General features: G+C 37.3%; 3 protein-coding genes across 3 annotated transcripts in view; all 3 read right to left on the reverse strand.

Annotated features, from left to right (window-relative positions):
• Positions 1 to 148: 148 nt before the first annotated feature.
• Positions 149 to 3598, reverse strand: mmp30 (matrix metallopeptidase 30). Its single transcript, XM_016576389.1, has 10 exons — positions 3192 to 3598; positions 2739 to 2977; positions 2439 to 2587; positions 1579 to 1704; positions 1328 to 1489; positions 1062 to 1194; positions 798 to 925; positions 556 to 715; positions 345 to 448; positions 149 to 252 (listed from the first exon to the last, which is right to left on the reverse strand). Exons 1-10 carry the CDS (start codon positions 3291 to 3293, stop codon positions 149 to 151), a joined length of 1407 nt encoding a protein of 468 aa, XP_016431875.1. The 5' UTR covers positions 3294 to 3598.
• A 2353-nt stretch (positions 3599 to 5951) lies between these two features.
• On the reverse strand, positions 5952 to 8856 carry LOC107758621 (collagenase 3-like). Its single transcript, XM_016576390.1, has 10 exons — positions 8766 to 8856; positions 8417 to 8664; positions 8194 to 8342; positions 7360 to 7488; positions 7054 to 7215; positions 6843 to 6972; positions 6590 to 6720; positions 6327 to 6486; positions 6135 to 6238; positions 5952 to 6052 (listed from the first exon to the last, which is right to left on the reverse strand). Exons 2-10 carry the CDS (start codon positions 8575 to 8577, stop codon positions 5952 to 5954), a joined length of 1227 nt encoding a protein of 408 aa, XP_016431876.1. The 5' UTR covers positions 8578 to 8664; positions 8766 to 8856.
• A 2265-nt stretch (positions 8857 to 11121) lies between these two features.
• Positions 11122 to 12416, reverse strand: part of LOC107758590 (collagenase 3-like) — a 7712-nt gene continuing 6417 nt past the window's right edge. Inside the window, exons 7-8 of the mRNA XM_016576358.1 lie at positions 11255 to 11359; positions 11122 to 11125 (exon numbers count right to left, since the gene is read on the reverse strand). Of these exons, the coding sequence (XP_016431844.1) occupies positions 11122 to 11125; positions 11255 to 11359 (109 nt within the window). The remainder of the gene's footprint in view (positions 11126 to 11254; positions 11360 to 12416) is intronic.

Consider the following 12416-nt stretch of genomic DNA (forward strand, 5'->3'; position numbering starts at 1 on the left):
TATATATTTGTAATAATGTTTCATACAATATTTCAATGTGGCATTGTCTATAATAATAATAATAAAATACTAAAAAAACAGGAAAAATATAGGTACATTATTAATACTGAAACATTCATTTCATTTCTTTTGATTTTCATTTAAATGTTTAGTAGCAGTCCAGCCATCCATAGTTCAACAGAACACGATTCACTCGTCTTAAGATGAAATTATACTCCGTTTGCCTTGAACCCTCTGAGAAATATAGAGAACCTAAAAAGAAGAAAAAAATGATTACAGGGAACATCATTAAATAATGAATGGTTGAATAGTCAGTGTTTTTGTTTTATAGTGTTTAAACTCACCATCATTTTCAAAAGCAGCGTCCACCCGTGACCCAATGCCAGGGAAATGATGTCGAATAGTTTTAGGAAAGCCTCTGTCCATTTGAGCTGTTCTTTCATTGAAGCTACACCATTGTTAAAATGATATTAGTTTTGATGTTATTTTGAAAAATCAACACAATATTAAGTGGAGACAATGGTTCATTTAAGCTAATCATTCATTTTTTCTTACCTCCAGTATTTGGTTCCAACAAAAAACAAAGTGTGCCCAGTTGATTTTACATATACAGCTGCATCAATCTTTCTCACGTATGTGGGAAACCCGAATTTGGTTATGGGTTTGGGATATCCAGGTAAAGTAGTTCTGCCTTTTACTGCCCAGTACTGCTGACCTGAATGTGGAAGACCACACAACTGCATTTACTGAAGCCTTGTTATACACCACCAAAGACACTTTAGGAAACATGACTTTACCTTTGAAGAGGAAACTAATGTCTCTGCCACTGAACTCATAACCAGCATCAACAGAGTCAATGGATGGCCAGGTAGATTTTATTTCATGCATTGAAAGTCCACTATAGTAGCCCTTCTTCCAGTAATATCTGATGGAAATGAAGAATTAAATATTAATTTTTTTTAAAAATCATATATTTTTACTCACATCCACACACACACACAGTGTGTGCGCATGCAATCAAATATATTAAATATAAAAAAATAAAATAAATAAATTCTTACCCATTTTTAAAGAAGTACAGTTCTCCACGGATGCTGGTCACTGCATCAAACACCAAGTCACGTTTACATGGTTCTGGTGGGCTCGGTCCAGGATTTGGTTTTGGTTCAGGTTTATTTGTTGATGTTCTAACTCCTAAAACATGATACAAAATTGGGGGGAAATACATCTTTATTGAGAGTTTTATAGTTGATAATGCTCTCCAGTTGCCCTACAATATGATCTATTGTATTTAATGTATGTGTTTTCTGTCACAAAAAACACTTACCATACAGGGCCTGGACCCCAAGTCGGTCATCACGGGGAAGTGTATAGCCATTCGTGTTGATGTATTGGTAAGTTGGATACATGAGAGCCAAAGGGTCATTGGAGTGCTCTAGTCCCAGTGCATGTCCGAATTCATGAGCAGCCACCAAAAGCAGGTTTATATCTGAAGTAGATTTATGTTTTTTTTAATAATAAATATTAAAAAGTTAACATACACATAAGCATGTGATTCTGTGTGATTTGTGCATTCACCTCGTGAACTTAAGGTCCACCTCTCATCCTCATCAAAGTGTGTGTCTCCTCCCTGCTCTGGACCGGGTGCGTTGGCATGGGCCAGAACCCCAGTAGGCCCATCAAATGGGTAAAAATCTCCATGATCTAAAAGGAAACAAATATGGAATAATTTAATTTGTTTATGTTTTTGAAAGAAGCATTTTATGCTCGCCAAGGATGCATTTTTTTTTTTATAAAAACAATAAAACAGTAATATTGTGACATATTACTATTTAAATTTATTTCCGTTATTATCAGTACTGAATTATTAATAATTTTTGTGTAAATCATGATTTTTTTTTTCAGGTTTCTTTGATGAAGAGAAATTAACAGCATTTATTTAAAATAGAAATCTAGTATAACATTATAAATATTTTTACTTTCACTTTTGATGCATTTTAGTGTCTGCTTGCTGAATAAAAGTGTTTATTTATATATATATATATATTTATATATATTTTTTAATCCTATTTACTCCAAACTTTGAAATATCACCGCAAAAATATAAATTAAGCAGCACAACTGTTTTCAGCATTGATAATAAGAAATGTTTCTTGAGCACCAAATCAGCATGCATGAATGATTTCTGAAGGATCATGTGACACTGAAGACTGGAGTAATGATGCTGAAAACTCAGGTTTACCGTCAAAGGTACAAGTTACATTTAAAATATAATAATTCAAATAGAAAACAGGTATTTTAAATTGTAATAATGTTTCACAATAGTACTGTTTACTGCATTTTTGATCAAATAAATGCAGCATAAGTGACGTCTTTCAAAAACAATGTAGAAATTTTGAATTATTCCAAATTTTTGAGGCTACTGTATTTATACCCACATCCTGCTTTGAAGAGAATCATGATATCAGCTGTGCCGCTGTAGATCTGTTTGAAGTCAAGTGGAATAATATCACTGTAGAGCTGGAAAGCATTAGTGATGGTGGCGTCCACCTCTCTCTTGCTCAGCTGTGATGTATATTCAGTTATTCTAAGAGAAAAAAAAACAATTCATGTTTAGTATCCTATCTATCTATCTATCTATCTATCTATCTATTCAGCACCCAAAATCCAAGTAGCATTTTGCACAGAAGAAACACATTTTCTCAGTCTGAACAAAATGAAGGAGTTAAACCTCCTACCTGTATGTTACAACGCTCTGCTTCCACCTGGGCCTCCCCTGGAAGTGTTCATATCTGGCCACATCAGTGACTCCACAGCGTGGCTGCTTCATCGTCTCAAGAGTGTTCGAGTCCAGCTTACCCGTGACCTCCAGACCAAAAAACTTCTGCATGGCCTTCAGTTCATCTTCTAGATCTGGCATCATTCTGCTGCGGAATTTAGTTGCGTTTAGGTCCCTGTAGAATTTTGACAGGTATGCCTGGGAAGACAGAGGAAGGAACATTTTTACACTTATTAAAAATAGCACTGATAAAGATCATAGTTATCAAAAGTTTATCATAGTCACAAAGTTAGATTTGGAGATGTTTTAAAAGTAAATATAAAAAAACTGCATAAAGTGCATAAGTTAGCACATAAATAAATATTTAAAAGTCAATAAATAAATAATTATTTATTTACTTATGGGTACTTACCTCTGCTATATGATGGTCTTCTGGTGATGCTGTCGTGGGAGCGCCGTCGCAAAGAGCCAAAAACACCGCAAGTGTCAGGCTGAGAGCTATTAAGTGCTCCATACTTCAGTCTTGTTCCTCTGCAGGGAAGTTTAATTGATCTCCACAGTCTCTGTTTGTGACTTTTATATGGTCTAAAAGGGGCTTGTCCAGTGTTTTATCATTTCCAATCAGCAGCTGTGTTAGCGGGGGTGGAAGTGGGAAACTGTGGGTTTCGGGGGGTTTTGTTGGCTGCTGCCTGAACATGTCAAGACAGAAGTTTGTGTTGCGGATGACTTCACCTCTGACGCAGCTGAATTGTCCCGCTTCAAAAGGATTTTAAGTTTTTTATCCCCTGCCTCTGCTTTTGATTTATCCCCTTTCTGCTGATTTTCCTGCTGAGTTTCTGGTCAGATGGAATGCATGCATTTCCCATTTCCTAAAGTCAAGTCAAGTCAAGTCAAGTCTGCTTTATTGTCAATTCTTCCACATGTACAGCACATACACACAGAGAATTGAAATTGCGTTACTCTCAGACCCTTGGTGCATACAGATAACACTAACTGTAGAACATAAATACAGATAGATACAGATTAAATATAAAATACAACTATACAAATATACAAATAAGGTAAAATGTAAAAAAAAATATATAAAGCAGCACACAGTCTCCTCCCTGATGGCAGCAGACTGAAGAAGCTGTGTGTTGGGTGGGTGGGATCACCTGCAATGCAGAGGGCTTTGCGGGTGAGACGGGTGTTGTAAATGTCCTGGAGGGAGGGGAGAGAGGCACCAACGATCTTCTCAGCTGCTCTCACTATGCGTTGAAGTGTCTTGCAGCAGGACGCGTTGCAGGCGCCATACCACACAGTGATGCAGCTCGTCAGAATGCTCTCGATGGTGCCTCTGTAGAAGGTGCACATGATGGGGGCCGGGGCTCTGGCCCCCATCAGAAAGTAGATGTTCATAAACGTTTTCTCAAAAAAAAAGAAAGATTCTGAATGGAGCAGTAAGGAATAATTGATATTAATTTTAAGTTTAGGTCTCAGATTTTTATTTTATCTCGTGTCATAAATTTGTCATAAATATTTTCAACGTTGCAAGCAGCTATAAAACATGCGCACCACTACGACTTCAACTGGACTAAGATGGAATGACGATAGGCTACTACAAATTGGATTGCTGAAATATATTTAAAATGTTTGACAGCTTAGTGCCTCATTGGGCCTGTTTTAAATACATACATCGTCATTAAGTTAATTAGTTAGGCTAATTGGTACATTTATAGAGAGAGAGAAATCTAACTTAATTCAATTTAAACAAATATTTTCTGTATTTTACATTTTGTAAGAATTAAAATTATTTAAAAACATTTGTGAACATGATAAGCTTTATAGTTTTGTTTACTAAGAATTTGACAATGTACCACTTGAGAAAATAGTGCTAAAGTGACCAAGATCAACTCTAAAAGTCTAAATAGTTTCTAAAGTAGGCTTTCTGAAAATTAAAAAAATGACTTGAATGGGTTCTCGGAAGTCAAACTGACACAAATAGACTGAAATAAAATTAAATAAGCATCAAATGTTTATAGTCTAGCCCGTGACAGGCCAGAAGCAAGGCTGGTTTTTTTTCTTCTTTTCTTTTCTTTTCTTGACTGAATGTTTATTGGTTTTTAACAAGAATAACATACATAATTACAAATGTCAAAATTACATAAAAATAATAATAATCATAAAATACACATTTACAAACATACCCACCCACCCTAAGGAGAGTGTGCATGCATAACAACAGCATTAAATATGAAAAGAAATTACAACATTCTCCATGGTATGTCTACCTGGCCAAGCTCTAAAGTTTCTTTAATCGAGTCTGGTAAGATGGCAAAAAAAAGGAGACCAGATACATCTGAAAGTATCCACACTCCCCTTAAGTGATGCACTAATTCTTTCAAATGGGAGTACACTGTAAATCTCTTGAAACCACTGGTGAATTGATGGTGCTTTGTTCTTTTCTTTTCTTACTTTAGGTTTAGGTTTGTATAACCACTGGAATTCCCTTCAGGGCACATACTAGTGATGCATACTTGAGATAAAAACACAAAAGCACAACTCCTGAGGCTGTTTAACAGAAGCACTTCGGAACACCCTTATTCATGCCCTAAAATGTGACCACAGGAATTATGTGACCCAGTGTGACCCATAAACGTAACAGAAGCACTAGCTTTGTTTTTATTGTACAAACACATGATGACAAGGCATATACTCATCCATTCCTCACAGGCTCATAATACTGTATCAACTGCAAGTGTCAACACGCTTTCACAAAAAGTCTGACCTTTTATAAAGCTTTAGAGGTTTACTTATTATTGAGAATTTAGATGGCTTGATATTTTTACGATGCTGATATTGGATTTATAATAGTTATATACGTCTGCTCTGTAAATCAGGTCTTTTAAAATGTTAAAATCCACACCAAAATCAATCTCCCTTTCAAAATGAAGACACTCACGTGCTGTTAAGTTAAAATAGGCACTTTAGTTTATTTGAAGAAAAAAAAACATTAAATTGATTGTGTAAAAATACATTCTTTGAGTTATATTAAAAGTACAGTGACAAACAGCAGAAAGAAGAAATTAATTGAACAATTAATTTGTTTAAATATGTACATGCATTTAAAAATGCCGTAGTTGTAAAATAACCTTCTAAATTTACATCCGCTTCTTCTTTCAGGGAAGCTCAACTAACAGGGCAAGAAAAAATTATTCTTCAGCTCACGCAAGTACTTCTTACTGTATAATCCGAACTCATACACATTTGTCCCACTGTAGAGATAAATGTAACCTGGAAGAAAAAAATCATTCAGTTTTATGAAGTATAATCATTGCACATTAATGCTTGTAGAAAAAGAGATTAGAAACACTACCGTTGGATATGTGGGCTGCTGTAACCGCTCCAGTCATCTCTGAAAATCCACTTTCCACTCGTTGGGGATACCTTCTGTCCATCTTCTTTGCCCTCGCATCATAGCTACCAAAAAAAGGGGAGATTTAACATTCCAACAGCTTTTCAGAACTCATTTTAAGGGCTTTTGTTTATGATGCAGCACTTGACGCACCTGTAGTAAACTTTGTCAATGAAGAGCAGTGTTTTTCCTGAGGATTTGACATGGACGGCAGCACTAACTTTTCTCACCGATGATGGCAGACCAAAGCTGCTGAGAGTCTTGGGATAGCCGGGCACAAGATTGATGCCATTAAAAGCCCAGACTTGTCTACCTGTAAACAAAGACAGACTACAATAAGAGTTTTTCTGAGCACAGATATAGAGATTGTAAGTGTGATTGTGGTTTCAGCATTCCCAGATTATCTGAGAAGATACCTTTGAAAAAGAAAAGTTTATCTTGCACTGGATCCTCATAAGCAGCATCTATATTATTAGGAGCGTTGAGCCAGAAACGCTTAATCGGAAGTTGCGTCACACTTCTGCTCGGAGATCTACGCCAGAAAAAGCTGCAGAGAGAGACATGAAGATATGATTTAATTTAAATATTTTAGGTCTATATATACAGTGGGTACGGAAAGTATTCAGACCCCCTTAAATTTTTCACTCTTTGAATTTTTATTTGTATTACCTGTCCTTGAAGAACATTGTTTCACCCCTTAGAGTTGTAACTGCATCCAGGATCAGATTAGGGTCACAAGCATTAGGAGTTGTTGGCACTTCTGGATCAGGTTGGATGGGGGTTCTGTCTCTGTTTGGACCTGAAGGAAACACATTAAACAAATGACTGAATATTTTCGACTTAAAGATTGTAGATGTGCTCTTTAAGATCATACGCTTACCATAGAGTGACTGAATCCCTCTGATATCATCAGAGGGTAGAGAGAAATGATTCGGATCAGTAAAGCTGTATGTGGGAAACATCAGAGCCCCACGAACGTTGGAATGAGAAAGGCCCAAAGAGTGACCAAACTCATGGGCAGCCACCAAGAACAGGACAAATCCTGTGGAGAAATTAAGCAGCACTGTTTAGGTACAAATAAAAATCAAACGTGAGTGGTGCTTAAGTTACAATCTGTGGTGATGAGTTTATTGCACTACTAAAATGAAGAACTTCTGAAAACTAGGCTGCATTTAGAAAAACTCACCTTTTGATGAACGGAAAGTGAAAAACTCATCATCATCAAAATGTGCATCTCCACCGATTGCAAGAGAGGGAGCGAAAGCGTGAGCCAAAGTGCCTTGTGGTCCATCAAACGGGTAAGCATCACCATGATCTGTAAGGAAGAGTTTCATTTTATATTTAGTGTTCAATAAATAAGTAGCCTAATATATCCATAACGAGGTCTTCTATTTTAATAGACAATATTAAAGTTATATAAAAATATTTATAAATCACAGAACCGAACCTAGCCTTGGCTTTAGTTAAGCCATTCAAAGAAATTTTGTAATTAGGCTGGTACCGATTGATCTGACTCTAGATGCATCGATCTTGGAATATGACCGTTAAATCGTGAATTTTACGCCATTTGAAACACTAAATTCGAGAGAATTTGGATTCTTTAAATAAGTGTACAATATTAGAATCACATATCAAATAAATTATTTTACAAGTGCAAGGCAAGCGTCCCCTCACACAAGCGCTGGCGGTCTGTCGCCCTTCACGTCATCGCGCACGCCGCACGCTCTTTGTTCCGTTTTCCAGAAAAATACAAATGCTTTTTACTGAATTCAAACTTCGCTATTATTTTCTCTAAAATAAACCTGTGCCATTTTATAAATATCATAAATGTGGCCTTGAGATAATAGATTAGGACTATGTGTTGTGATACTTGGATTTAACCCAAATAATAATTATTCCACTGAACAATCGTATTGTAATGACAGTGCATGACCAATTGGTCTGCATTTATCATCAGTCACATTGAATTAAACTGAAAAGAATTCAACAAAATATAAACCCAGATAGATAGACAACTTACACCTTGTACCAAAGGAGATCATGATGTCAGCTGTGCCGCTGTAGATACGGGTGAATTTCAGAGGAGTGACTTTGGCCCAGACCTGCAGGGCTTTCTCCATGGATGTATCCACTTCAGCTACTGACATGTCAGGGGTGTAGTTCAGGATTCTGTAAAAGCACCATAGTCTGTATTTGCTTCTTTCAATCTTTTGTCATACCAAGTGAACTGTTATTATACACACCTGTAGGTGAGCTTGTTGGTCTGCCATTTGGGTTTGCCTTCAAATGTGGAGTACGCAGCAACATCTGGAACTCCACAGCGGGGCTTCTTCATCATCTCCATTGTTTCTTTGTCCAGCTTTCCAGTGACCTTAAAGCCGAAAAACTTCTGCATCTCTTTCATCTTCTCAGTCAGTTGAATGGCCTCTCTTCGGACAGCAGTTGTTTCATCTGTTACATCTGTTAGATTGTAAAAGCTCTTCAGGTAATGCTATAGGATTAAAAAAAAAAACATGGAATTATTAGAGAAATGATGAGCAAAGACAAACAAAACACACAAACAAGTATCATATTAAAACAAAAAAAACATACCTCTGCAGTGGCTTCATCTTTGTCAGATGGCTGTGAAATCGGTCCAGCGTGAATAACAAGCACCAGGCTTGCAAGAAAACACAGCTGACTGGGAATCCTCATGTTGTGAGCTGCTTCTTACGCTCTTGCGCTTCTGACTGGCAAAGGTTTGATGGAGGCTTATATACTCTTAGAACTGTGAGGGTTTGAGCAACAAGATGAAGTCATCAGCCGCAAGTTTCTGTGAGTAAACCATTAAACTGACAGACAAGACGTTAATTACAGGTTTACCAGCTTCCTTTAACACAAACCTTTTCCTTCTTGCCAAGATATTTCTGTGATTTCTGTTCCACGCACTTTTATTTAACAGCAATATTTCTCAATATTTATATTTATACACACCGCAAAGGGCAAAAAAAAAGTGTCCGCTGTGGTTTTCAGAACTTTCCTAATACAGTGATGATTATTACAAGCATTTTGTGATCTTATTTTGGTGGCTGTGTGTTTTTACCTAAATTTGTCATGTAAAAAAACTATTAAATGAAATTTAAATAATTGTGATTTTGGGAATGGTCATTCATACATTTACATCACTAAAACTTATTTAAATGTATATACTGTATATATATATATATATATATTTGAAAGTATTACAAATTACCAATTAACAGGTTTTTAATAATAAATATTTTTGTACTGCCCTTTTAAATTGTTAACATAATTATGGGTAAGACTGAATCACAAAACCTCAAGTGCAGAAGTGAAGCCTGATGCAGTTATTTTTTACTCTGATTGCACTAAAATAATGCAACCATTGTTCCCTTATCAGAATGAGAACAGCAAGAAATCAATAGACATACATGGACATGTCAGACATGGTCTCAGAGGAAGTTCCTGATTCATCGTCATCTCTGGTTGTGATTCATTGGCATGGCGTCAGTCAACCCAACAAAGCCGGGGCGTCCACTGTGTTCATGTGTGTGCGTGCAGGTACAGTAGGAGCTTATGGGGATTAAAAAATGCTGATACACATCCAAACAAACCTTAAACACCTCCTCTTATATCCTCAAGAGGAAAGTGGTGTATGCATTCTCTTATAAAATGGCAAAAGTTGTATTTTTAAGGTTAGAGTTTTGTAAAAAAAAAAATTCAATTTCAAAACATGCCAAAGGGAAATCCCTAGTTTATGAAATGAGGCTCTGCATGTACAGTTTATGTAGTGTAGGATTTTGTTTTCTTCTTCAGTTTTCAATTGTCCTTTATTATTTTCATAGGAATTTTGTCCGTATATCTGAGCGGGCCCATACGTGACAGAAATAATATACTTGTTTTTATTTTACAAACACATTGTGGTAACAGGACACACTCATCCATTCCTTCAAAAGGTCATATGCAAAAACACTTCATATTATATCAACGGCAACATGTGCTGTCATTTGCTGATCTGACATTTTATAAAAGGCTTATTTATTGTTGCGTGTTTAGATTATTTGATCTTTCCGAGTCTTGAGTCTGAAAGGCTCTGAGTCTTGAGTATTTCCCAACCAAGCACTGTTCTTGCTTTCAAAATGAACATGCTTGCTTTTGAATTGAATTAAGCTCTTTAATGATTTTGGAAACAAGCAATACATTAAATTATTCTGTAAATATGCATTCTTTTAAAATCATAACAGCAATAAATTAGAAGTCCAGTGACAATTTGAACAATTAATGAATAATTGATTGAATTCGTTTTAAATGTTTATAGGCACATGTATTAAAGTAAGTGCTGTAGTTTTGAAAGATCCCATTAAGCTGCATCTCCATCCAGGTTTCAGGGAAGCTGACTAACAGGGCTGGAAGTAATTGCTCTTCAGCAAACGAAGGAGCTTTCTGTCGCTGGAGCTGAACTCAAACAAATTTCTCCCACTGAAGAGATAAATGTTATCTGGAAGAAAAGAAGTCCATTTGTACATTAATGCTAGAATAATTTATTTGTATTGTTGCAGATCTGTACAAAAGGAAGTTAGAAACACATACTGTTGGACATGTGGGCTGCTGTAACCTGTCCAGTCAACCCTAGAAATACATTTTCCACTCGTTTGGGATACCCTTCATCCATCCGATTCTCCCTCTCATCATAGCTATACCAAAAAAAAAAAAAAAAAGGAAATGTTAAATTCTAATGTCTTTTCAGAGTAAATTTTAAGGGCTTTTGTTTATGATGCAGCACTTGACCCACCGATAGTAATATTTGTCAAAGAAGAGCAGTGTTTTTCCTGTGTTCTTGTTGTGGACAGCAGCATCAACTTTTGTCACAGATTCTGGCAGACCAAAGCTGCTGAGAGGCTTAGGATAGCCAGGCTCAAGATTTTGGCCATTGAAAGCCCAAACTTGTTTACCTATAAATAAATACAGGCCATGATAAGAGTTTTTCTGAGCACGGAGATACAGATTGTAAGTGTGATTGTGGTTTCAGCATGCCCAGATTGTTTGACAAGATACCTTTGAAAAAAAAAACGTTATCTTGCACTAGATCCTCATAAGCGGCATCTATATCATCAGGAGCATTGGGCCAGAAACTCTTGATCGGGCGTTGCGCTGCACTTCTGCCTGAAGAGCTACGCCAGAAAGAGCTGCAGAGAGAGACATTCGATTTATAGGTGCTGTATGTAAGTTTTTGACTCTTCTTAAGCCAAAAAATAACATAATAAGTTTGTAGATATTTAGGAAACATGTTATGTTTACATAGCTGTTTCTCTGAAAAATAATGCTATAGCCACAGCCAGTAATTCTACTCTGAAATCTGCGTTTCGGGCAGATTCCAAGTTACTCTGCTTAATGATATAAACGGGAATCACCCACAAGCCGTCCCAGCACAAGGGAAAGATTTTACTCTATCGCTTTGTTCCAAGCATCGGGGCATCCCGGGGCACGAAATGCGCAGGGTAGGAGGGGGTAGTGACGCTGGGTGTAACTAAAAAGGTGCCATTGCCCGGTGAGGTCAGGTTGGGGAGTTATGGAACGATCTCATATCGCATAATCTTATTAACTGTTTATCTCCTAATCAAAAATCAAAATAAGATGGCGCCGACGCTGATGGCTGCCTCCGTGGCGTGCTCCGCAGTTGTTTTTATGTTTTTGTTAGTTTGTCCTGTCTTTAGTTTTATCCCTGCAATCAGTTTCACCAGAGACGAATTGCTGGACATTAGGAAGTACACACCACCCGATATTTCACCGGTTTTTGATTATTCTGATGTTTTGCTGGACATTGTAGTCAGGGGAGCTGTGGCGCTGATCAAGCGCTTCAGGACGCGCAGACGGGGGAAGCGAGCCGGCGCGCTCGTGAAGCTCAGACAGCGCGGATTCAGAACGCCGTTGCCTAGCATCCATCTGGCAAATCTCCGCACTCTACCCAACAAAACGGACGAACTCCTTCTGCTCTCCCGGACAAATAAGGATTTTTCAAACTCTGCTGCTCTGTGTTTCACGGAAACCTGGCTGAAAGACGCCATTCCGGACAGCGCGTTGAGTCTGCCGGGCTTTCAGCTGTTTAGAGCAGATCGCGACGCAGAATCAACGGGGAAATCACGCGGCGGCGGGACATGCTTTTACATCAATGAGAGGTGGTGTACAGATGTAACTGTGTTAAAGAAGATGTGCTGTCCAGATCTAAAAGTGCTCTTCATTAAC

The sequence above is a fragment of the Sinocyclocheilus rhinocerous genome, unplaced genomic scaffold (assembly GCF_001515625.1).
Source record: "Sinocyclocheilus rhinocerous isolate Xijiao unplaced genomic scaffold, SAMN03320098_v1.1 scaffold623, whole genome shotgun sequence".
In the NCBI taxonomy this organism is placed as follows: domain Eukaryota; kingdom Metazoa; phylum Chordata; class Actinopteri; order Cypriniformes; family Cyprinidae; genus Sinocyclocheilus; species Sinocyclocheilus rhinocerous.